Source organism: Penicillium lagena, assembly GCF_028827675.1.
Source record: "Penicillium lagena strain IBT 129212 chromosome Unknown utg000006l_segment0_segment0, whole genome shotgun sequence".
In the NCBI taxonomy this organism is placed as follows: Eukaryota; Fungi; Ascomycota; class Eurotiomycetes; order Eurotiales; family Aspergillaceae; genus Penicillium; species Penicillium lagena.
Window position 1 is genome coordinate 1,995,556 of NW_026623227.1, and position 22,733 is coordinate 2,018,288.

Consider the following 22,733-nt stretch of genomic DNA (forward strand, 5'->3'; position numbering starts at 1 on the left):
GAGAAGAGTTTTCAAGACACTTCCGCTCAATATGTGGGTGGTATAACCAGATGTGTCGAAAGATGTAGTCTAACTATCGACATCATCGCCGATAACGATGACTAAATTATTTAAAATGATCATGTGACCGCGTGTCGCGTCTGACTCTTCTCGTGTCGAGCTCATTTCTCTCCTTGTTCGACGCATCCACCCCCTTGACTCCAACAACAATGCCGGAACTAGCAGAGGTCGCACGGATTGTGCATTTTATTCGCCAACACTTGGTCGGGAAGACCCTATCCAAGGTCCAGACGCAACATGATGATATTGTGTACGGGAAAGTGGGAACCAGCGCGGCCGAGTTCCAGAAAGCTATGCAGGGCAAGAAGATCGTAGGTGCTGGACAACAAGGCAAATATTTCTGGATCACCATGTCTTCGCCACCGCATGCGGTGATGCACTTTGGGATGGCCGGCTGGCTGAAGATCAAGGATGCCGACACATACTACTACCGATCCGACAAGCCCGCAGATAAGGAGTGGCCGCCGAAATATTGGAAATTTTTGATGGAAACCAGCGATGAGCTCAAGACGGAGGCGGCATTTGTGGACTTCCGTCGTCTTAGCCGGATCAGACTGGTTGATTGTCCCGCCGATGATATTCGCAACCACACGCCCCTCAAAGAAAACGGGCCAGATCCAGTCGCTGATAAGGATACCGTGTCGGCGGAGTGGTTGATGAGCAAACTGCGGAGCAAGAAAGTGCCCATCAAAGCACTTTTGCTCGACCAAGCTAATATCAGCGGAATTGGGAATTGGATGGGGTAAGTAAACCACTTGTCAAGTTTGAGATTCAGGTGTTGACTTGGATTCTAGGGATGAAATTCTGTATCACGCTAAGATACACCCAGAACAATACTCTAACACCTTGTCCGACGAGCAGATCAAGGAACTGCATACCTCGATACATTATGTCTGCTCTACCTCCCTCGATGTACTGGCTGATTCAGAGCAATTTCCTGAGCACTGGCTCTTCAAACATCGGTGGGGCAAAGGGAAGAAGAACCAACCCGCGGTTCTTCCCAATGGCGATAAGATCACGTTTCTCACCGTTGGCGGCCGGACAAGTGCAGTGGTACCGTCCGTCCAGAAAAAGACCGGGCCTGTGGCCAAGGATTTCGATGAGAGCACCAATGGCACGCCGGCAAACTCGAAACGCAAAAGAGCAGCGGTGAAAAAGGAGAGCGATTCAGAAGCCGAGGAAGTGACCAAGCCGAAATCTGCGAAATTACAGAGCAAGAAGAAGCGAACGGCTGTAAAGAGTGAAGACTCGGAAGAGGAGAAGAAGCCAAATGGCCCGAGTCTTGGTAGACGACGCTCTACGCGGACAAGGACATAGGAGAGCATTTCATCACATACTGTCCGTAGAAGTCTATCGAGATCATTGTCACAATGCCAAGTACAACTGAACCTAAGAAATTCTAAACAACGTGAATATTGCCCAATGCAAAAACCAAGGAAATTAAGCAAATGCAGAAACATTACTGATCGGACCTGAAGATTGCCCAATATACTCCTCAAGATTTGTAAAAGTCAAATCCGCACCGTCGACAGAATCCGCCATTTCCTCCAATATAGCGAACATGATCGCCTGCCTCATCAAGCTGTGATTCTTGACACAGTTCTCGCGGAAGATGTTACGGTTCAATAGTTGACCGACAGCCAATGAGCGCGCAGATGATAAGCAGCTGGCAGAAACAAAGGCGGTGAACTTATCGCCCCGATATCGCCACAAGAGGATGACAAACTCTCTTTCTTTCTTTCTTTCTTTCGTGATTGATGCCAGTCACTTTCATTCTTATTCTTCCGTCCCTGTTTCATATTCGTTTGACTCTTGGGAGACAATAATTACCAACATTGCTCTCTCTTTCTGTGATCGTTTAGCGGGATCTGCGCCCAGAGCGGCATCACGCCACAATGAGCGCGATCCTGTCTGCGGACGACTTGAACGATTTCATTTCGCCGGGGGTTGCCTGCATTAAACCAGTTGAAACACTCCCACCAAAAGAGCCAAAAACAGAGGAGGTTTGTTGTTGTTCTCAGCTAGGTCGAGAGCAAGTGCTGATGCTTTTCATAGAATGCCTACGAAGTCACCACCGAAGACAAAGTCCAGCCAGAGACCCTCCCACCTGCCCAGATCTCTCTGACCGACTGCTTGGCTTGCTCGGGCTGTGTCACCTCTGCCGAGGCAGTTCTCATCTCCCTTCAGTCTCACACGGAGGTCCTCAACACGCTCGACTCTTCCCCAGAACTACCTCTGACGCATGGCGCGACGATTGCAAATACCGGGGCAGCAGATGAAGGCAGGATATTCGTCGCCAGTGTCAGCCCTCAGGTCCGAGCCGGTCTGGCAGCTACATATGGTATCTCGGAGAAGAAAGCGGGATACATGATCGACCAGTTCCTGCGCGGCCCACAAGGTCTTCGGGCCGGTGGGAAGCATGGCAGCGGCTTTACTTGGGTGGTGGACACAAATATCATGCGGGAGGCCGTGCTGGTGCTCACAGCAGACGAGGTGTCGGAATCTTTCAGCTCCGAAGATTCAGACAGTCCGCTTCCCCAACGACCAATCCTGTCTTCGGCTTGTCCAGGGTGGATATGCTATGCTGAGAAGACGCATCCATTTATACTGCCGCATCTCTCTCGGCTGAAGTCGCCCCAAGCACTATCTGGGACATTTTTGAAGACCGTTTTGAGCAAGGCTCTCGGGGTCCCACCCTCGCAGATATGGCACCTGGCGCTCATGCCCTGTTTCGACAAGAAATTGGAGGCTAGTCGCGAGGAACTCACCGACATCTCATGGCAAACTGGAGCAAACGAGGAACACCAACCCATTCGCGATGTTGACTGCGTCATTACCACGCGCGAGCTCCTCTCCTTGGCCTCGTCTCGGGGCCTTTCACTTCCGAACCTGCCGTTGCAGCCTCTACCCCCGACTTTCACCCCATCATTCCCCGAGAAAACCCTTGATTTCTTTTTATCTTCCACGCGCTCTCCAGCAGAACAGAACCTTGAGACCGGTACATCAGGAGGCTACCTACACCACGTGCTGAAGACCTTCCAAGCCCGAAACCCTGACAGCAAGCTCGTCACCAATCGCGGACGCAACGCCGATGTTGTCGAATACATCCTTAACTCCAAAGACGGCCAGCCCATCATGAAAGCAGCCCGCTACTACGGTTTCCGAAACATCCAGAACCTGGTCCGGAAACTCAAGCCTGCTCGGGCATCGAAACTCCCCGGCGCTGCACGACGACAGACAATGTCGCGCAACGCCACGTCTGGTGGTGGGTCTGATTACGCCTATGTGGAAGTCATGGCTTGCCCCGGCGGCTGCACGAACGGCGGTGGCCAAATCCGCGTGGAAGATGCCAGGGAAGCGACTGGGGAAATGGACACAACGGACTCTGTTGCGGCATCCAAACCATCCCCTCATGAGCAGCGCGCGTGGCTTGCTCGCGTCGATGAAGCGTACTACTCCATGGAGTCGGACTCGGAGAATGAAGGACCCCCTCAACCTGTCTCTGCAGCGGACAAGGAAGCTCAGATCCATGAAGGTCTAAGCCAGTGGTCACGATTTATGGATATCCCACTTGAGAAGCTTGTCTACACTACATACCGCAAGGTGGTAAGCGACGTCGGCAAGGAGAAGAACGCGAACGATACTACTCGGGTTGCGGAGCTGGCTGGGAAGATTGGAGGAGGTTGGTAATTAACTGCCGCCTTGTACATGTGGGGGGTTTCTGGAAGAGATTTTGCTCTTCTCGTTGGTTCATTCATTTGCATGGCGCTGGGATGCTTTTTGTTTGTTTATGATTGCATTGCTTCCTAGAGATACCAGATTAGATGAGGGATCCATACTTTTACTCATGGTTTCTTGAATATGACAGATTCAATTCAGATCAATAACCGTCTTCTTATCGTAGGCGGAGGTGGTGATGGACGACGTATATGTGCATTCTGGTTAGTGTCAATATAAAGAGTGAAGAAGAGGAAGTGGAAGGAGTAAGAAGCGGTGACTAAGGTTCCGTGATAGGCAAGCACTCTGAATCCGGCTGACTCATCTGAATGACTAAGCACATTTCTCCAGCTTCTGGAAAGAAAAAGAACTCGGCGCAACCATCTCTCTCACTACACTCACTCCCCGGCTCACCTCCATCCACTATCTTCTCCTCGCCGATAAACCTCTACTTCCTCAACATGTCCCGCGAAGCCTACCAAGTCCCCTCGATGGGCGGCCAACAAAACTCCTTCGGCACGGAGACTGGCGGCTTCGGAGGCGCCATGGCGGTCGACTCTCCCTCCGTGGTCTATCTCTGTGGCGAATGCTCTGCGCGTGTGCCGCTGAAGCGCGGCGACCAGATTCGGTGCAAGGATTGTGGACATCGTGTGCTGTACAAGGAGCGGACGAAGCGGTGAGTTTTTGGGTGGTTTTGAGATGAACATAGACTAATTTTTATTTTTCTGGGTAGAATGGTTCAGTTTGAGGCTCGGTGAAAGGATTTTCGATCTTTTATGAGAGAGAGAGGCAGCTTAGAAAGAGGCAGACCTCGCCACTTTTCTGGCTTGCTTTCTTAACGAATGATGCATTCAAGGCGATTGGAGTTGAGATATGTATGGGACACGAATGCATGGATGGAATAAAAGGCTAGCCAAACTCGGACAGACTGGTCAGATCGTCCGTGTCCTCATATCCTTGCTTGGAAATACTTGTTCATGTCTATTTGGAATATAATGAATCCACTTTTTTCCAAGACTCGCCCGTCACACACGTATAGCCCGAATATATCCAGTTGTAAAGACCTGCAGAAGAGATCCACTAATATAGATAGATACACAAGAAGGCAAGAAAAGAAGAGAAAAATATGCCCCAAGAAGAAGATTTTGAATGCCTCGTAAGTCAAATCTGGGCATCAATCAACAAGTCTATATATCCGAAGAGAAACAAAAGGCTTTCACCGGTCAGAGTCGGTTGGTGACTTCGATAAACTGCTCCAGGCACTTAAGAGAGGCGCCGCTCTCGATGGTCCAGCGTGCCCGTCGCACACCTTCTTTCCAGCGACCCCCGCCGGGCCCACGCTCCGTGATGACCTTGCCGTCATCCCCGGGGCCCATGTTGCTGGTCTCGGCCTCACAAATGCCAGAGGTGACCAGCAGAGCAGCCACGTTCATGAGCACGAACTCCAAGATCGGATCTTCGCGCGGCAGCTCGTTGCGGAGAATGGCCATTAGCTTCGCGGCGTTCTCCTTGGGCATCTTCCGCCCGTACACAGATGTGAGAGGATGGACGGGCAGACCAAAGTCTGACGGATGCAGCTGGAAAGTCTCGAGCTTGACCAACGTGCGAGGTATCTCTTCCTCGTCACTCGAGCAGTCTTGCTCGCCAGCCGACGACTTGTCGTACGCCGGGTTGGGGTACTCGGAGAGTCTCCAGCAATTTGTCTTGCCCGCACAGCTGATCTCATCCATGTCCTCTTCTCCGCAGACCACCAGCGCTTTCTTGGCTCCACTTTGCCTCAGAGCCTCAATGAAAACTGGCCCCAGTGCCTGGTACGCCACGCCAACAACGCGCGCCTCCAGTGCCCAATCGACTGGGTTTGCGAGCGGGCCCATAAGGTTGAAAATGGTTCGGAGGCCGAGGGAGCGGCGCACGGGATCGGCGTACATCATTCCCGGGTGGAAATTGGGCGCAAACAAGAACGCATAGTTTGTCTCCTCGTACACTTTCACCATGCTCTCGGCATTGACCGCCGTAAGCTTGGGAGGCACGGGCTGGATTGCATTGAGGACATCGGCAGACCCTGAGAATGAAGTCTGGGCGCGATTGCCGTGTTTGGCGGTCATCAGGAGCGGGGAGGCAACGATCGAGGCCGTCGTAGAGATGTTGAAGGTCGAATGTGAGTCACCGCCGGTGCCGACGATATCGCACTGAATAGACATGATCAGTTTACTGGTGCATATTCATCATTGTATGGACGTACCAATCCGCCATTGTAGTTACCCTCTCGTTTGCCACGAGCCTTGACCACCTTCTTCAATGAGTCCTTCTCCACCTGGCATGCAGCCTCTCGCATCCGATGCGAGCATTTCGCAATGACATCAGCCTCCTTGTCCTTGCGCGTGGAGTGCAATAGAGTCAATAGCGCTGCGGTCTGAATCATCGACAGGCGGTCCTCGAAGATCAGAGCGAATGCAGAGGCAATATCCTCAGCGCTAACTCGGATCTCCGCTGAGGCAGGATAGGCCAGGCGCTGGAGCAGGGGGGAAATCGAGACCGGCTCGGGCTTCTCTGATTTGGGAGACAGCATGATCGCAAGAATAAATGGTGCTCGCCCGGATTGTTTGTACAGAGCAGAACAACCATGAGTCAAAGAAAGCCCACCTTTCCAATGCGGGACAGACCCGTTGGCAGAATATCCTCACCGCCCAACTCTCCCTGCGGCCAAAAATATCGAGAATCCACTTCGTTCCCTTTTCCTCTGGCGCGCCGTGTACCTCCCATCTCACCTCGTCCCACCACAATGCCTCCCCGGTTACGCATCTCGCCGTCGCTGCGTCGACAGGCATTTCAATGCCAACATAATGAGCTCCGGCTCGCCCGGTGTGCCAGCAGCGCCGCGGCCTCCATACCGATCACCCCGGCCGCGTCCATTGAACAAATGACCCATTCGCCGGCCCCAATCTCCCGATCCCCTCCTACCCAGCCGCCCTCGCATCGCAACCCAGAGTACCGCCGGTCACAGCTCCTGCGGCAATACACATCCTTGCTGCGCACCTCCCCTCTCATGGTGCTGTTCCAGCACAACAACCTCAAGTCCATGGAATGGGCATCTATCCGCCGCGAACTCAACATTGCTCTGCAGAAAGTGGACGAGAAGATCGCATCGGAAGGCCGGACCTCTGCGCCCCTGGCCCCCCACATCAAGCTGCAAACCGTGCAGACCAGCATCTTCGAGGTGGCCCTGCGCATTGTGGAGTATTTCCGGCCGAGCGCGGCCTCGCTGGGGCTGGGACAGCCTCCTAGCGCTGTTAACCCGGCGACGCAGACCTCTGCCGAAATCCCTGCCCTCTCTGGCTCGAAAGATGATCCAGCCCTGACGCACGACTTGTCTCGCACCGCCCATGCCGCGATCAAGCATATGAAGGGCAAACACGAAATGTCGACCATTATTGTTGGTCCTATTGCTGTTCTCTCGATCCCCACCGTCTCTCCGGAACACATGAAAGCAGCATTGTCGATTCTCGTACCCAAGGAGTCGGGGTTCCCTGGTCCCACCAGAAAGGGAAACCCGGCCTACCACGAACCCATCGTGCAGAACGGTCTTCAGAAGCTCAACTTGTTGGCTGCGCGCGTGGATGGCAAGGTCTTTGATCTCGATGAGACGAAGTGGATCGGTAGCATTGAGGGCGGCATGGATGGTCTCCGCTCACAGCTGGTCATGGCCTTGCAGAGCATGGGATCTAGCGTTACAAATACGTTGGAGGGTGCCGGGAAGAGTCTTTACCTTACTATGGAGAGTCGGAGGAGCGTGCTTGAGGACGAGCAGAAGGGTCCAGAGGAAGGCGAGAAGAAGAGTGATTCGTCTTGAAGCGTGTAAGACCCATCGTTGTATAATATCTGTTTGTTTTATTTTGCATCTGGTGTCAAGAAATGTCTATACCAAAAGAACCCATATGATATCACCGACTATATCATCAATATCTTCCAATTCCAGACAAACCCCCCTTTGGGTATATATCTACTGGTGATGCTGCTGCTTGCCCTGCTGCTGCTGTCTCAAACGCAGCTTAGCGTTCATGCCAACGATGGAGCGCACAAGATCCCAGTCTCCGTCCAGGCCGCACCAATCCGTAACAAGAATGCCCGTCGAGCAATCACGGTCATTCTCGTCGTGGCGACTGCAAATGTAATTGGTGACGGCCGGGTTGAGCTTCGCAGCGATCTTCTCCGGCCAGGTATCGGTCTTCCAGAAGTTGCTCGCGCTGAGGAAGTTGACATAGAAGGGGTGCGCCTTGGTCGCGCCGGGGCCCTGCAGGGCACCGAAGGGGTAACAGCAGGCACTGGCTCGGTCAATCTGCGCATTGACGAACTTGATCTTCTTATCAATGTTCTGGGTGTCGGACACCTCGTAGAAGTCCTGGATGCAGAGCTGGCCGCTGGGAGTCATGGCGTGGGGGGTATTGTCCGCCCAGCCGCCAGCATCAATACCCCATCCGTGGCCGTCGTTCTCACCCTTCAGCTTGTCCTGCAGACCAAAGCGACGAATCAGCACGATCTTGCCGCGGGCCTCGCCCAGTGTCGGGATCTTGGGCTTCGTGTACCACCGGCTATCCGGGCGGGCGTAGTGATCGTGCAGGATGCGGCATAGCTGCTGGTCGGTAGCCTTGCCCGGGCCCTCCCGCTTGATGGAGATGAGCAGCGTCTCGGACGGGTTGCGCTCCAAGAACCCGTTGACCTCCTTCATCAGGTCGCGGAAGTACTTGTTGCCCGTCAGCGAGATGGGGAACACGCTGTGCACGAGGATCAGGCCGTCCTTGGACGGGTCCTCGGGGGCCTCGGGCTGCACGCGGATATCAAAGAAGCGCACGCCGTTCTCTAGCTGCTCGCGCGGGCTGACGGCCTGGCAGCGCACGGAGGGCGGCGCTGTGTGGCAGGTAGGCGAGTTGTGGGTGCCGGGTATAGAGAGGGCCGACAGGAGGGTATCATCGCGCAGCTCGTGCATCCATGCGTTCAAGTTGGCCGATGAGAAGATCGCCAGCAGGGAGGTGGGCTTCGCGTATACGCCCGTGAAGCGGTGCTTGGGGTTCTCGGCCATGGCCTTCATGGTAGCCGACTCCTTGGTCGGCACGGGCGTCTGGATCTGGTACCGCTGGCCATCGGCCTCGAAGGTCAGACGCATGCGCTCCTTATCGGAGTCGATGAAGGTGCGCAGCTCGGTCTTCTTGGTGCTAAAGGGCTCGAGGTGCACGTCGACCTCCTTCTCCGCGAAGGGCTTGGCGTCGCCTGGGATGACGGCGGGCGCGGCATTGCTGGTGGTGTTGGTCACCAGGCGGCTGAAGTTTCTGGCTAGCGAGGTGATCTCATCGCCGCTTTTCTGGGGAGGCGTAAAGCGCTGGATGCGCTTCAGGGTGATCGGGGTGTTGGAGTTGTTGCGGATGGTGAGGGTTTCGGCTACCATGGTGGAGGACGGGGGGTGGTTCCGGGGTTCAGTCAGATCAATGTTCAATTCAATTCACTTCACTTCGACAGATGAAAATAGGTACACGGAAGAAGGAGCTCAGCTGTGGATTCTTTCTTCTCCTTTACCCCTCCATGATTCGATCTGCAGGCAATCCCCACATATCGGGTTCTTGGCTGGCATCATAGATCTACCTCCTAACCCTAACTCCGGTATGCATATCTGATACATCAAGTACATTTCGCATATAGCTAGTACTCTACCTACTCCAACCACACCTCCAATGCCGTTTCCAGCGCCTCTCTTAGCCATTTCTCCTGTACTGAGGTATTCACATCGAACCCATGCCCTCCTGGACGCAGACACAAAACCACCTTGTCACCGCCTGGGCGCCCCTTCAAGGCCACTTTAGCCCGGTTCACAAACCGCTCACTCGCCGCAGGCATGACAACATCGTCATCTCTGCCGTGAAGAATCACTAGACCACCCCGCGGCAATCGTGCATCGGGCTGATCAAGCCGAGGGAGCTGGAAAAGCCGATCCCGATGCGGCGATGATTCCGAGTCACGAAGGTAGAACCCACGACCTCGTCGGTGCTGGGAAATTGCAGATGACAGATTCACCCGTTTACACTCCAGATCAGAGGACTCGCAGGATCCCGGTTGGAGAGTCGCGATATATTCGTCAATGAATGATTCCGGCACTTCGCGAATCATGGCACTCCGTGTTGGAGGATAGATGGTCGGGGGATCATAGGCAAGCTGGGGATACTGCGCTGTGCCAGCGCGGAGCTGGTCGGGGTAGGTGAGGGTGAGGTAGATGCTGAGCAGGCCGCCTGCTGAGTCTCCCGCTGCGATGACCCGGTCGAGGTCGAGCTCAACGGGAGTTAACTGAGAGGCCAGTTCCTCTTTCAGGCTGTTAGAATGTAGCCATGCCCAGAAATCGTCAACATCCTCTAGAATTTGAAGACCCGTTGCCTCGGGGAGGAACCGGTAGTTGGCCGATGCGATGATGGCGCCGTGTGTCTGCGCAAGCTCTAATAGCCACAATGGAAACCAATCGGCGTAGATGGAATCCCCTCGGGTCTGGAAATTATTTGTTAGCTTTGTGTGCCTCTCTTTATCTACTCAGTACTTACCAGGCCTCCGCCGTGGAAGCGGGCAATCACCGGGCGTGGTCCATTGGCCGATAGTGTGGTGGGGATGATCAGGTCGGCGCGAATATGGTGGCCATCTACTTGTTTGTAGGTGGCCTGGAAGATATTGAAGTTGACGAACTTGTCGCCGAAGGTTGAACCTGGCTTGAGCGACATTTTGCGTGAATCCCTTCTGTTTCAACAGTGGTTGGTTTCTTTGTTAGCCCTCGGTGAGAGATGGGATATCCGCAATTATATATAGCTCTCGTTGCGTTTGCAATGGTTTGTGGTTCGGGTTCGGAAGATTGACTTGTTTGGCAAATTGGCAAACCACACATCCTCGTTGCTTCGATTGGTCGGTCGATACGGTCGTTGGATGGTCGTTGGTTGCATCATAAGCACTAAGGGAGGCCGACGACCCTTAGTGCTTATGATGCAACCGACAAACAAACAGATAGGTTCTGAACCTTCCTCCCATTGGTGGTTCTATGTAGTATTAAGTGTTTGTTTCTTTTGCTACAATAATGAGTCAAGTTTAATTCATCTTGTACCAGTATTAATCAAAGCCTCTGTATTACTTGTCGACTCTTTTAGCAGGCCTCCATAGGCAATCTTAGTTACGAGATGTATTTACGGGCAAGTTATTCCGGATTGCGTGATTCGTCGTATTCAGAAAGAAAGAAAAAGTAGTATAAAGAGAGAAAATAATTGGTATATTATTATTACATGGGCGTGTGTGGATTACCGTCAAATAAAGAATAAAAAAAATTCCGGTTGGGCGGAGTCGAACCGCCGACTTTCAGATACCATGTTTCAATTACAGTCTGACGCTCTAAACCAACTGAACTACAACCGGTTTCCTTGATGACAATAGAGACTCGATTGAAATGGGACTCTATTGCAATTAGACTAGACCGTCAGAGATCAGTGCGTTGTTGTCTCAACTACTACCACTGACAACCTTAAATACCCGCTCAGCATCAGCAAACCTAATAATAACCTGGCTGGCATATGTGAGAGCTTTGAGCATTCTATTTCTGCTATGCAAAGGAAAGAAAAGGGGGGGGGGGAAGGAAGTTTTCAGTACATAGCAAGTCAATTGGCTCGCATCGCATTCGAGTCCGGACGCGGTCACTATAAAGAAGAGTGGTGCATTATGTAGTGGAAGTATTAGCAAGGATGTGTATGCTTCTCGTGATTTGAATAATATTAATAACCGGAGTGGGATCTTTGAAAGCAACTGACACGAATGAACATTGGGACCAGAAATATATATTCACATCACGCAGATAATGTGTAGCACTTGCTTTTCTAACCCGCGGCACTCAGACATCAAGTACAGACAGACAGATGCCTAAAAACAAATTCGTCCTCTGCCATTAGCATCTAGTGAGACAGAAAAAAATAATCTCCAAAAAAAAAATTCCGGTTGGGCGGAGTTGAACCGCCGACTTTCAGATATTATGTTTCCATTACAGTCTGACGCTCTAAACCAACTGAACTACAACCGGTGATTGTTGCTTCCCTCACCGCCATGAACCATTATATCCCAGATCCGCCCGCCCGTACCTTACCCCAGCACCAGGCGTCACTCCGAGCTAGCTACATGCCACTCATCAACCCACTCGGGCTCGCACCATGGCGTCCCTCTTCTTCTCCACCCCGGTCGATATCGACATTGTCCTTGAAGATCTCGATGAGCGCCAATCCGTCGATGTCAAGCTCGACAAGGACCGCCGCGAGCGCGTCCCGCTGTACATGGACGGCGAGTCCGTTAAGGGCGTGGTGACCATCAGACCGAAGGATGGCAAGCGATTGGAGCACACTGGCATCAAGGTGCAGTTCATCGGCACGATCGGTATGTCCCATCAGTATCTAGGAGTATATGTTGTGAAACTAACTGTTTAATTCACACAGAGATGTTCTACGACCGCGGCAATCACTACGAATTCCTCTCGCTCGTCCAAGAGCTCGCAGCGCCCGGCGAACTCCTCCACCCGCAAAACTTCCCCTTCAACTTCAAGAATGTCGAGAAGCAGTACGAGTCCTACAATGGCATCAATGTCAAGCTGCGCTACTTCGTGCGGGTGACCGTGTCCCGACGAATGCAGGACGTCATCCGTGAGAAGGACCTGTGGGTGTATTCGTATCGCATGCCGCCCGAGACCAACAGCCCCATCAAGATGGATGTCGGCATCGAAGATTGTCTGCACATTGAGTTTGAATACTCCAAGTCCAAGTACCATCTCAAGGACGTCATCGTCGGCCGCATCTATTTCCTGCTCGTGCGCCTGAAGATCAAGCATATGGAGCTGTCCATTATTCGACGCGAGACAACGGGGTCGCCGCCGAATCAATACAATGAGAGTGAGACTCTGGTGCGCTTTGAGGTATGTGAATCGTGGCTTGGTTGCCTATTGTTGCTAGCAGTTGCTGATACGGATATCTACAGATTATGGACGGGTCGCCTTCACGAGGTGAGTGTCAAACTAACGACCCTAAGTATTTCTCCGGATTATCGGGGCTAACCATTTGCAGGCGAAACGATTCCTATCCGCCTGTTCCTCGGCGGGTTCGACCTGACCCCGACATTCCGCGATGTGAACAAGAAGTACTCCACGAGATACTACCTTAGCCTGGTGCTGATCGACGAAGGTACGATTACGCATCATTTACATCGTTCCACTGTGATAGTGACTGACATGACTCCACCACTCCTACAGATGCTCGCCGATACTTTAAACAATCCGAAATCGCGCTCTACCGCCAAGCGCCCGAGATTGCCGCCACACCCCAGATCGCCCAGCAGCAACAGATCCAACAACAAGTCCTGCTCGAGCAAGCGCAGCAGCAGCAGGCTCTGCCCCCGGGATCTGCCACTGCAGGGCCGGGTAGAGAACCATCAGTCCCAGTTGCTACGCCGCAGCCAAGTGCAAACCAGACTGTCTCCGCGCCGGCGGCATAGTTTGCCCAGTGTGGTGCAATGTATGGATGTACACTAGGCCTTCATCGCCTTGGAGCTGGCTTGCTCTGTTCAATACCCATCAATCTCCCCTTCCTTGAAACAAGGCCCCTCTCCTTCCTGTCACGGTCATGTCATGATATCACCTTGTAGTCTACCAACCTACTGTCTTTGTTTTGTGTTTACTTGCGCGTCGAAATAGCTTTTTCACCTTGCCAATACTTTTCTTTCATCATTCAGACAATTCTTCAATGCTAGTACACACGTAAAGAGATAAGTTTATCTTCAAAAGTAGAGGAGAGAGAAAGAGCGAAAATCCAACTCCAGGCTATTTATCGTTGAAATAATGAAGCCAGCCCTAGCTTGCTTGTCCGTCCCTACACATCCTCGTCCTCGACTAGGCCAAGCTCCTGCAACACCTTCCCCAAAGCTTGAAGAACCTGCCCATCATCACGCTCTTTGCCAGCGACCTGCACCGCTCCAACGACCAGCGGATACAGCCATTCAAGGTGTCGACGGGAATGTTGCGCAGACGTAGAACCCCTCGTCTTGGCGCTTGACGCTACGACAGAGACAGTCTGGATGGCAGGCGGGTCCGGGATAGCAGACGGCTCACTCCTTAACTGGACCATATGCAGCAAAAGATGTAAGAGGGCCTTGCGCGCTGGCGTGGGCTGCGGCATTAGACCGCGCAGTGGTTGGTCTGCGATGTAGGATTTGAGCGAGATGGCGCAGCGGAGGAGAAGATAGGGAGAGATGGAGCGGGCGAGGAGAGTGTGCGGGGAGGGCTCATTGGGGTTCTTGTCATGGGGGCTGGAGGCGAGCTCGAAGAGGGTATCGATGAGGACGTAGGCGATCTTCGGGCGCAGCGTTGGAGGCTGATCGAAGGTGCGCCCTGGACGGATGGTGTAGAAGTCCTTTAGAGGCGCTTCCTCGATGCGTGAGGCGGGGAGGTCGAAGCGTTGCGGGGCGTAAATGAAAGAGGAGTGGAAGAGTGCGCAGGCAAAGTCGCGTCGGATCGAGTCTGGGATGGCGGGGGCGCCTAGGGATGGGAGGATGAGTGTCTTCAGCCGAATGAAGGCGGAGATGTCGAAGGACTGGTCGGCCAGAATACGCGTGCTCGACAATTGCTGCATCTGGAAGCCGCGAGCTGACACGATGCCATGGGTGATATCGACGACACACTGCCAGAATCGGGATGTCTCGTGTTGGTTGGCTTCGGTGTACTGCTTTTCCACGTAGGGGACTGCAACTTGCAGGACATTCAAAGATGTAGTTGTGGCCTTTTGCCAGAGGAAAGGTTCGCGGTCTTTTCCTTGCCACATGTACTTCTGCATGATTGGGGCGCTGAGGCGTTCGAGAGCCGTTGCAAGTGCGCCATTGGAGAAGATGTCCTTCTTGATGCCAAACTCGGTGATGTACCAGCTGATGAGATCGATGGCGTTTTTGGAGAATGCCACAAAAGCTGGCCGCCTGCTGTCTGCCCCGAGGCTCCATTTCGAGAGCGCCGAATCGGACAGATCGGCCAGACACAACAGGATTGCTGGCTGCGAGTCGTGTTTTTCCCGACAGAGGGTTTTGATGCATTCCATCACCAGTTCTTGCACGGCCGAGGGGCGATCGACGTCTGGAGAGTAGCGCGGGCAAACAGAGTTCCAGATGAGCAGACGCAGATGCTGAAGCACCTTCTCGATGTGCTCCGCATCTAGATGAAATTTGTAAAGACGGTAGATCTGCTGGAAAGTACGCAAGTAGGCCATTGCGGCATCTTGGTTGGGTTGGTCGAGCTCCAGCATGGCTTGGTCTTCGGCAGGGTGACCATCCGCCCAGAGGCGCCACGCACTTTGAAGGGCATCTTTGCTGATCGTATCTTGCACCCTGAGAAGAATCTCCGAGAGACTGGAGAACGTTGCTTCGCTGAATTCTAGCAGATGCAGATCGACTAACGCCTGGAGATATTTCAGAAGCCGGTTCCAGGAATGATCGAATTTGTCATCGCGAACGATGACTTCAAAGAAATTCGTCATCAGACTCGAAACCCCCTTGATCATCACGACAGTCGTTTCCACCCACGACTTGAGGTCCTCGCCTTTCAGGCCATCTTGTTTGTCCTTGAACTGGAAGAGTGTATTCTCGACTTCCTCAACCATCCGGAAGAGCACTCTGTTGAGACACAGACGCCAGGCCTTCGGGGAAAGCTGCTGTCCATAAGCATCGAAGATCCTTAATAATGTATGAATCGCACTGTTTCGGATCTCTGGCCTGCTATCTGTCGAGATATCAACGATACGCAGCAACAACAGCAGCCAGAGTGAATTCCGTGAAACGGATGGTTCCTCGCCCCCTGCCAATTTGGCTAGCTCTTCTTCACTGACGGAGGCATCAACATGGCTCTCGATGGAGAATCGCTCGATTTGCCCCTGGAGAAAATCGGATACATTCCAGAAGAAAGAGGTGGTGGTGAGAGAGATGTTGAAATCTTGGGTCTGTGATGCAAAACTAGAGAAGGAGTTCACGAGACTGAGGAGACAAGGCGCCGGAAGTAGAGAAAGGAAGTCAGAGGCGACCAGCTGTAGTGATTTATAGGCAGCTCGGACCAGACGAGGGCCGGCCGGTAGAGCAGATGCTTTGCGTGCCGTAGCCGTAGTTGGTTGACCAGTTTCAAGATCACTGTAGAAGACACCAGAAATCAGGTCGAAGATAAGACCCCAACCATCCACCAAAGTCTCTGCATATTGTTCCAGGATACTCCCCAGCACTTCCAGGCTATGTTCGTGGATCTCGACGACGGTGACTGGAAGAGATTTGGCCGAAGACGAATGTGATGTATAAAGCGAGGCAACCTGATCCTTGAGCGTCTGCAAGTTTCTCATTTGAATCTTGTTCTGGACCGTCGGGTCTGCTCCGTCTCCTGGTTTCATGGTCAAGAACACGAGCGAGTTCAAGATCCCACTGGCCTGCAGGCGGAGGTTGGGGCTAATTGCCGTATTTACCGAGATGGAAATGAGGCTTTGAGTCAAAAGTTGCCACGCTGCACTATCCTCTTCGTCGAGCGAGGATAGTCTCTCAAGATTTGCCTTGGCTAGCTCATTTCCTTTCTCCAGAACGAACTTTAGCTCCTCATCTTGCATCCTTGATCTGCCTACCGTGTGTGATACACGCCGGGCGGTTTGATGCAAGCGACCAGCTTTTCGGGTGGACTGAGGCGACTCGGGAGAGTCCGACGCCTTCTGTGCCATCTCTTGCGGCTCGTCTTGCTCAGTGAATGCAGAGAGTTTCAACAGGGCAAGCAGAATCTCCTTGAAGGAGGCACTAGGATAGTCGCTAGTGCTTTCGAACATCTTTGTGGATGCTGCCTGAACTGCAATGACCTCTGCCCCGAGATTAGCAGTGGGCACATCATTCCCGGGAACTGGGGCAGATTCCCCAGAGCCGCTGGCCGATTTGACCATTGCACTCGTGGACATGCCAATTACCAGTCCACTGTACTGTAATGTCTCGAGGAGAATTGACCAGGCCGGCTGGTCTAAAGTTGGACCCAAGGCGATCCCCAGATTGAGTAAAGCCCGAAGGCAAAGAAGATTCCTTGTACTCAAGGTCACCGAGGGCCCTTCCATTGATGAAGTTAGCGGAGAATCTGCTGGAGTCGAGTTGATACGCGACAGATCTGAGCTCTTTCGTCTCCTCTGAGGGCTATCGTTTTGCTGCGAGCCAGAAGGGGAGGGAGTCCCAGGAGCTTGCGACTTTGGGCCGCCAACACTCGCAGGCATAGCCGCTTTCCCAAGAGTTGTTAGAAAAGCATCCCGGGGCACAGAAAGTCTGAGCAGACCGGCGACATGTGCCAGCTTCTGGAAGGCGCGGACGAGGTTATGGTAATACTCATCGTCCAATGACGCATGTAAAAATGTGGAGCAAGCCGCCAGCACCGCAGGCCAGCAATGATCAATTATTGAGGCGCAAGTCTTGATGGCAGAAAATTGAGTGTGCGACTGCAAATCAAGAGGATTGACTGGGACAGGTGGTTTTTTAGACCGTGTGTTGGACTGCACTCTCCAAGAATCAGCCCTGGAAAGCTCCTGGGATGATCTGGCAGATTCGGGTCCTTGGTCAGGACTCAGGAGTCGGTTTTTGCGCTTTTGCTTTGAATCCGGAACTGTCAGGGGCAGGATAAACTTGGCAAGGCCTTCCGCGAAATTGCTGATACAGTTTAGGACAAGGCTATAGACATAGGTGTCCGGAGGCAGTGGCGGTTCCGATTTGTCGAGATGTTCTATATATGCAGTGCGAGGCACACTCCATTGGGTGCTGATACCGGACACGCTTGTCTCGTTCGCTGGCGCTGTCGTCCCGATGACACCGGTAACGCCACCTGTCTCAAGAGTAATCTGGTCCTCGGTGGCTGATCTTGAGTGGTCGGCTCGTGTGGGAACCGTTGACTGATTGCTGACACCGATCAAGGAGGGCTTCTCTGAAGCCAGCTTAACAAGCGCAGCCATGTGATCGCGAAGGACATTCTTTCGGCCTTCGACTCCATCGTACAATGAATAAATTTGTCGCACGACTCCTGGCTCTGCGTACAGTCCTCGGAAGACTTCCATGCACAGCACTCGTTTCCAGGGAGTGGTCCCATCGGGCTCGAGGAGATGTATCAGCAGGCCCAGCACCATCTCGCACTCCGCTGTCAAAAGAGACATGTGGCGCCTGAGAATCACGAGGAGGATCCGGGCGACTCGAATAGTCTGAGCAAAGGGATGTCTCTCGGAGAGATATCGGATAGCCAGTGGAATAAACCGAACACGCAGGACTTGAGACAGCTCAGGGTGTCCGACAAACAGGCGTCCACTGTTGGTGATAATACTCTCGATCAACTCGAGTACAAAAGCTACCGACAAGCTTTTGATGCGCAGAAACCGTAATTGGTCACCATCGATAAGACGACAAAGATCGTCTAGAACCTGTAAAGCATCAAATGCAAACTGTGCCACCTCGATCGAGTTGCCATTCACCTTGACGGTTGTGGTGGCTTTGGAATCATCGGAAACGTTGTCTTCGGTTGAAACTCGTTCGAATATTGATACCACCAGCTGCTGGAGCGTGGCAGCCGCGGTGCTGGAGACTGAAAGGGGTTTACTGGCTTGTAAGGTCGCACATATTTCCAATGTGCTGGCGAGAAGCTCCCCACTGAGGTCAGTGGAGTAAAACTGCAAGATAGACGGCAAGGATTGTAGAATCTTCAACTGGATGTCGAGGCCTGAGGTAGCGTCAGAAGCTATCACGGAAGTCGGCCACATTCAAGCACGCTTACTTAGGTTCGTCGTATCCTTGAGCCCTTCAAGGACATCTTTCAAACGGGCCGACGGCAACGATCGAGACGCTATCAATCGCTGCAGACAGATGACGCCAATTCCCGCAAGCTTCGCATGGCGCGTATGGCAGGCAATGATGAACGGGTCGACGAAGGTTGGCCGGCGAGCCAGATCTAGGTGCTTGTTAGCTGCCGAATAACTTCAGAACAGACATGGATGCACACACCTGCGGATATCTGAGCCTCCGAAGTGGAAGGCAGTGCCTTTAGCTCATTGAGCGACTGCTCGGCAGCCTGGGTTCCTCGGGGGTTAGTATGCAATCCAGAGTGACGGGCAGGGGATAACCAACATTTCGCAGGTCGGCATTCTTTCTCCTGGACTCCTGGACGAGGTTTGCCAGCTCCGTCTGCAAGAATTGGGAGGACATGGCCACTGCATGCTGGAGAGTCTCCGTGTCCATCAACAACAAATGATCCAGTGGCTTCTCGATAAGCGTGCACTTATCGCACGTGACCCAGAGTGACTAATGGATCTCAGCCCCTCCTTCATGCTTGCTTTCTTCCTTCTTCCTGCTACTCGACGCAACCTACTCACTTTGGTGCACACATCATGTCGGCCAAAATACCAAGAAATTTCAGACTCCTGGAGGAGCTGGAGAAGGGCGAGAAAGGATTGGGTGCAGGTTCGGCCATCCAGCAGGAACCCGCGTGGGATTCGGCCGAGTCCGCTAACTTTGGATTCTAGAGGCGTGCTCTTATGGTCTTGCGGATGGAGAGGACATGATGATGAGCAACTGGAATGGCACTATCCTCGGCCCGCCTCACGTTCGTCCCTTCTTGCACCTATTCTCTGACTCCCAAACTGACTCAATACCCCCGGCTCAGAGCGTGCACGAGAACCGGATATACAGTGTCAACATCCACTGCGGACCTGACTACCCTGACCACCCTCCGACCATCCAATTTGTTTCTCGCGTCAATCTGCCCTGCGTCGATCCTCAGAGTGGCAAGGTACGAGCAGGATGTTAGCAGATACACAAGAAGAAGATCATTACTGAGGATTGATTTCCCTAGGTCGATCCCGCAAAACTTCCCTGCCTCGCTCAATGGAAGCGCGACTACAACATGGAAATTGTCCTGATTGAGCTCCGACGGTACATGCCACAAGCTCCCGAGTCTCCTCTCAAGACTAATGGTTCGATAGGTACATGGCCATGGGCAACAACAAGAAACTGCCGCAGCCTCCGGAAGGCTCGAACTTTTGAGCCCTGAATTTCCTATATAAAACCAATCCAGGGAAAAGTTCCGGAGTATGACGGTCGGCTTTGTTTTGTTTTCTCTTTGCTTGTTCCCTTATCCATGATCCTACTAGAGCGTGTACAGTCCTGCATGACAGCAAGCGTCGGCGCGGGTTCTCCTGAAAGCCCCAATTCCAGTTGTTCAACTCATTTATTGCTATCCTATGTAACATTATTTATTTCCATGCAACCATCGTATCATCATTTCCAATCTGCTGTGAAGTATACGGGTTATCACGTGACCATTCTGTTTCTCTGACGATCACATGGCCTGCTCTCTTCGACTCTGCAACACCCCGGGATGCATAAGGTGTTGGTCCCGAAGCGGTCGGGGGTGCATCGCTTTGCTTGTATGCCTTAATTGACCGTGACATTGTCTGGAATTGAGCTGACCACCTTGTTTTGCCAGGTCGGGCTCTATACCGAGCACTTCTGCGACAATGCTCGCCCTCCGTCGGTAACGCGCCATGGCTGGGGGAAGCCAAGTCCCTGATGCGGCAGAAGTTTCGGCAATATCAGGGCCTTAATAGTCCCTCACAGACAAGGAACGCCCTGAAGACAGGCTACTCAGTACGCCCCTCCGAGTGATGATTCCACGGCCTATGGCTAACATATCTCTTGTCAGACGCTGGATCTCCTCCACTCCGCATGCAAAGGAAATAAGCACGACGAAGACCGAATTACCACAATTCTCGCAAAATTCAAGGCCTTCCGAGCCGAGTATGTCGCGAGGCAGAGGGAGCTGGCAGAATCACAGCCGCCGAAACAGCTAGGCCCGAAACAGATCCAGAAGCAAGAGCGGATCCGCAAGCAAAATGAAACCACCCGTAGGCATCCAGATGCCGAATCGATTTTCTTGCGTCCTCGACCGGTCGTGAGCGGGAAGCGCCGTGTCCCCGTTCTCGTCAGTGCACGCGGAGTCCCGTTTTTGCGCTTCAAGAAACCGCAGCCGAGGAATCTTAGCGGGGTGATTCGGAACAAGCTCGACAGGCGTCAGAAATGGATTGATCGGCGGGACCGATTACAGGTGGAGCTCCTGTTCGCAGGGGATGAAGACGTTTGGGATGATATTACCAACATGGAAGACTCGGTCCGGTGGACTGAGGAGCTTTACACGGCGTTTAGGGATGTCAAGGAGAAGACAAAAAATGAGGATATGAAGAACAAGGAGATGGCGGAGAAGATGTGGCAGATCGTGTTGGCAGAACGCGAGTTGGCGGAGAAAGAGGAGAGAGAACGACAGTCCGAGAGATAGTCTCCCCGGCTTTTGAGAGATCCGCCAATTCGCCGCGGACTGCTATGCTAGCACCACCTGCTTCCGCGATGAGTCTTTACCGGAGCCTTCGACGCCGCTACGAGTCATTTTCATGTCTTGTCAGCATGCAACGAGTGCATCAGGGCAGTGTGATCAACGGTCAGATCCAAGATGGATGAACTTCTAGTCTCGACTTTCAAGGGACATGGAGGAGGAAAGTGAAGCACCTGGGCTTTACACCTGGCTAAGCACGCACCGATACAGACTTCTGGACCAATGGGCCATACATGGCCAAGCTACGGAGTGGGCGCATTGCGAGGACACTCCTCTCGACAAAACAAAGTAAAGGTAAGATATTGTCGACAAGTTGTTTACCCTCGTCTGTCTTTGACAGCGCCGAGCTGACTGCTCATGTCGTGATTGAAGAACAGTCGCATCATACACCAATGATCATGATGAGCCGCTCGATCATGTTCAGTACCACCATCATGCCCATTTACGGGCAACTTTCATATTCAGCGGGTGCAATGCCCCCCAAGACCCATCGACCTGGCCTCGTCTCCTCTCACCTGGTCGATGTACCATATCCTGTATTATACTGAGGCGTAACAACACATCAATAAAAGAATATCTTCATAGAGGGTAATGGAATGGGTCGTATAAACATGTCTATGGATGGTCTTTCACGAAGCCACTTTAAGCTTGTCAACACCAGCCGACACCGTCTCCTCGTCCTCCTCCTCATCATAATCAGCCTTCCCAGCCAACCCACGCTCCCACAACTGCCGGCCCGTCAACTTCTTCTCCTCTCTCGCCGACGCCTTCTTCTTTTTATCCTCGACCTCCTTCTCCTCACGCTTCCGCTGCTCCTCATCTTCCATCTCCTGCTTAAACCGTGCGTTCCACTCCAAAAACGTCTCCCGATTAACCGGCGTCCCCTGGAACTTGCGGTTCTCTTCCTCCTCCGCCTGCGCAGCAGCCATCTGCTGCAAGGCCCGGACGGCGTTCGCCCGCTCGGACATGAGGAGCTCGGCGCTCTCTTTCAGCGCGCTCACAAGCGTAAACACCATGGCCATGCCCATGTTCTCTTCGATGGTTTCTTGTAGTGCCTCCAGGAGCCGCTCGCGGTCTTCCTGGACGTCTATCCGGTCGTTCTTGGGGGCATTGGGCGGCGCGGAGATGTTGAGGTCTGGTGCCACGTCCGGGTAGTCTTCTGGGTAGGATACCTCCAGGTATATCACGGGCTGCTCGGCCTCTTCGCCATCGAACTCAGGCGGATCTAGACTGATCGATACTCTGTATGCATGCTCGGACACATCTGCCCGCGGGTTTTCGGTCAGCGCGAGCGAAATCAAGAAATAACCAGACCCAGAACAAAACTCACCTGTGATCTCGTCGGGGAAGATCGAGTCCAGGACCTCGCGCTCCTCGGCCTGGTCCTCGCGGCCCATTTTTTCTGAGTATGCGCCCGACTTAGAGGAGGGAAAGGGAAGTACGGAGAGAGACAAGTACGTAGTTAATTCCTGGATCGATAGGAAGAGGGTCCCACATGCAAACCAGT

General features: G+C 53.0%; 12 protein-coding genes across 12 annotated transcripts; 7 read left to right on the forward strand and 5 right to left on the reverse strand.

Annotated features, from left to right (window-relative positions):
- Nucleotides 1-209: 209 nt before the first annotated feature.
- On the forward strand, nucleotides 210-1,377 carry N7510_008934 (putative formamidopyrimidine-DNA glycosylase; the record flags this gene model as incomplete). Its single annotated transcript, XM_056980859.1, has 2 exons — nucleotides 210-802; nucleotides 855-1,377. The coding sequence occupies 2 exons, from the start codon at nucleotides 210-212 to the stop codon at nucleotides 1,375-1,377; spliced, it is 1,116 nt and encodes a 371-aa protein (XP_056831068.1).
- A 578-nt stretch (nucleotides 1,378-1,955) lies between these two features.
- nar1 (iron-sulfur cluster assembly protein NAR1) lies at nucleotides 1,956-3,750 on the forward strand (the record flags this gene model as incomplete). Its single annotated transcript, XM_056980860.1, has 2 exons — nucleotides 1,956-2,063; nucleotides 2,116-3,750. 2 exons carry the CDS (start codon nucleotides 1,956-1,958, stop codon nucleotides 3,748-3,750), a joined length of 1,743 nt encoding a protein of 580 aa, XP_056831069.1.
- A 488-nt stretch (nucleotides 3,751-4,238) lies between these two features.
- Nucleotides 4,239-4,535, forward strand: N7510_008936 (Rpo12/RPC10 RNA polymerase subunit family protein; the record flags this gene model as incomplete). The annotated part of the gene is made up of 2 exons (XM_056980861.1): nucleotides 4,239-4,453; nucleotides 4,511-4,535. The coding sequence occupies 2 exons, from the start codon at nucleotides 4,239-4,241 to the stop codon at nucleotides 4,533-4,535; spliced, it is 240 nt and encodes a 79-aa protein (XP_056831070.1).
- Nucleotides 4,536-5,000: 465 nt separating this feature from the next.
- Nucleotides 5,001-6,346, reverse strand: N7510_008937 (anthranilate phosphoribosyltransferase; the record flags this gene model as incomplete). The annotated part of the gene is made up of 2 exons (XM_056980862.1): nucleotides 5,001-5,966; nucleotides 6,020-6,346. 2 exons carry the CDS (start codon nucleotides 6,344-6,346, stop codon nucleotides 5,001-5,003), a joined length of 1,293 nt encoding a protein of 430 aa, XP_056831071.1.
- A 213-nt stretch (nucleotides 6,347-6,559) lies between these two features.
- Nucleotides 6,560-7,627, forward strand: N7510_008938 (mitochondrial 54S ribosomal protein uL10m; the record flags this gene model as incomplete). The annotated part of the gene is made up of 1 exon (XM_056980863.1): nucleotides 6,560-7,627. The coding sequence occupies one exon, from the start codon at nucleotides 6,560-6,562 to the stop codon at nucleotides 7,625-7,627; it is 1,068 nt and encodes a 355-aa protein (XP_056831072.1).
- A 150-nt stretch (nucleotides 7,628-7,777) lies between these two features.
- N7510_008939 (phosphatidylinositol-specific phospholipase C) lies at nucleotides 7,778-9,217 on the reverse strand (the record flags this gene model as incomplete). Its single annotated transcript, XM_056980864.1, has 1 exon — nucleotides 7,778-9,217. One exon carries the CDS (start codon nucleotides 9,215-9,217, stop codon nucleotides 7,778-7,780), a length of 1,440 nt encoding a protein of 479 aa, XP_056831073.1.
- A 263-nt stretch (nucleotides 9,218-9,480) lies between these two features.
- N7510_008940 (uncharacterized protein) lies at nucleotides 9,481-10,529 on the reverse strand (the record flags this gene model as incomplete). Its single annotated transcript, XM_056980865.1, has 2 exons — nucleotides 9,481-10,302; nucleotides 10,356-10,529. 2 exons carry the CDS (start codon nucleotides 10,527-10,529, stop codon nucleotides 9,481-9,483), a joined length of 996 nt encoding a protein of 331 aa, XP_056831074.1.
- Nucleotides 10,530-11,990: 1,461 nt separating this feature from the next.
- Nucleotides 11,991-13,317, forward strand: N7510_008941 (vacuolar protein sorting-associated protein 26; the record flags this gene model as incomplete). The annotated part of the gene is made up of 5 exons (XM_056980866.1): nucleotides 11,991-12,210; nucleotides 12,270-12,742; nucleotides 12,805-12,829; nucleotides 12,891-13,007; nucleotides 13,076-13,317. 5 exons carry the CDS (start codon nucleotides 11,991-11,993, stop codon nucleotides 13,315-13,317), a joined length of 1,077 nt encoding a protein of 358 aa, XP_056831075.1.
- A 374-nt stretch (nucleotides 13,318-13,691) lies between these two features.
- Nucleotides 13,692-19,080, reverse strand: N7510_008942 (uncharacterized protein; the record flags this gene model as incomplete). The annotated part of the gene is made up of 4 exons (XM_056980867.1): nucleotides 13,692-18,565; nucleotides 18,620-18,793; nucleotides 18,847-18,913; nucleotides 18,970-19,080. 4 exons carry the CDS (start codon nucleotides 19,078-19,080, stop codon nucleotides 13,692-13,694), a joined length of 5,226 nt encoding a protein of 1,741 aa, XP_056831076.1.
- Nucleotides 19,081-19,229: 149 nt separating this feature from the next.
- On the forward strand, nucleotides 19,230-19,884 carry N7510_008943 (E2 ubiquitin-conjugating protein MMS2; the record flags this gene model as incomplete). The annotated part of the gene is made up of 4 exons (XM_056980868.1): nucleotides 19,230-19,302; nucleotides 19,365-19,630; nucleotides 19,694-19,773; nucleotides 19,824-19,884. 4 exons carry the CDS (start codon nucleotides 19,230-19,232, stop codon nucleotides 19,882-19,884), a joined length of 480 nt encoding a protein of 159 aa, XP_056831077.1.
- A 334-nt stretch (nucleotides 19,885-20,218) lies between these two features.
- Nucleotides 20,219-21,172, forward strand: N7510_008944 (LYR motif-containing protein; the record flags this gene model as incomplete). The annotated part of the gene is made up of 3 exons (XM_056980869.1): nucleotides 20,219-20,267; nucleotides 20,327-20,487; nucleotides 20,543-21,172. The coding sequence occupies 3 exons, from the start codon at nucleotides 20,219-20,221 to the stop codon at nucleotides 21,170-21,172; spliced, it is 840 nt and encodes a 279-aa protein (XP_056831078.1).
- A 683-nt stretch (nucleotides 21,173-21,855) lies between these two features.
- Nucleotides 21,856-22,623, reverse strand: N7510_008945 (RWD domain-containing protein; the record flags this gene model as incomplete). The annotated part of the gene is made up of 1 exon (XM_056980870.1): nucleotides 21,856-22,623. The coding sequence occupies one exon, from the start codon at nucleotides 22,621-22,623 to the stop codon at nucleotides 21,856-21,858; it is 768 nt and encodes a 255-aa protein (XP_056831079.1).
- Nucleotides 22,624-22,733: the final 110 nt, after the last annotated feature.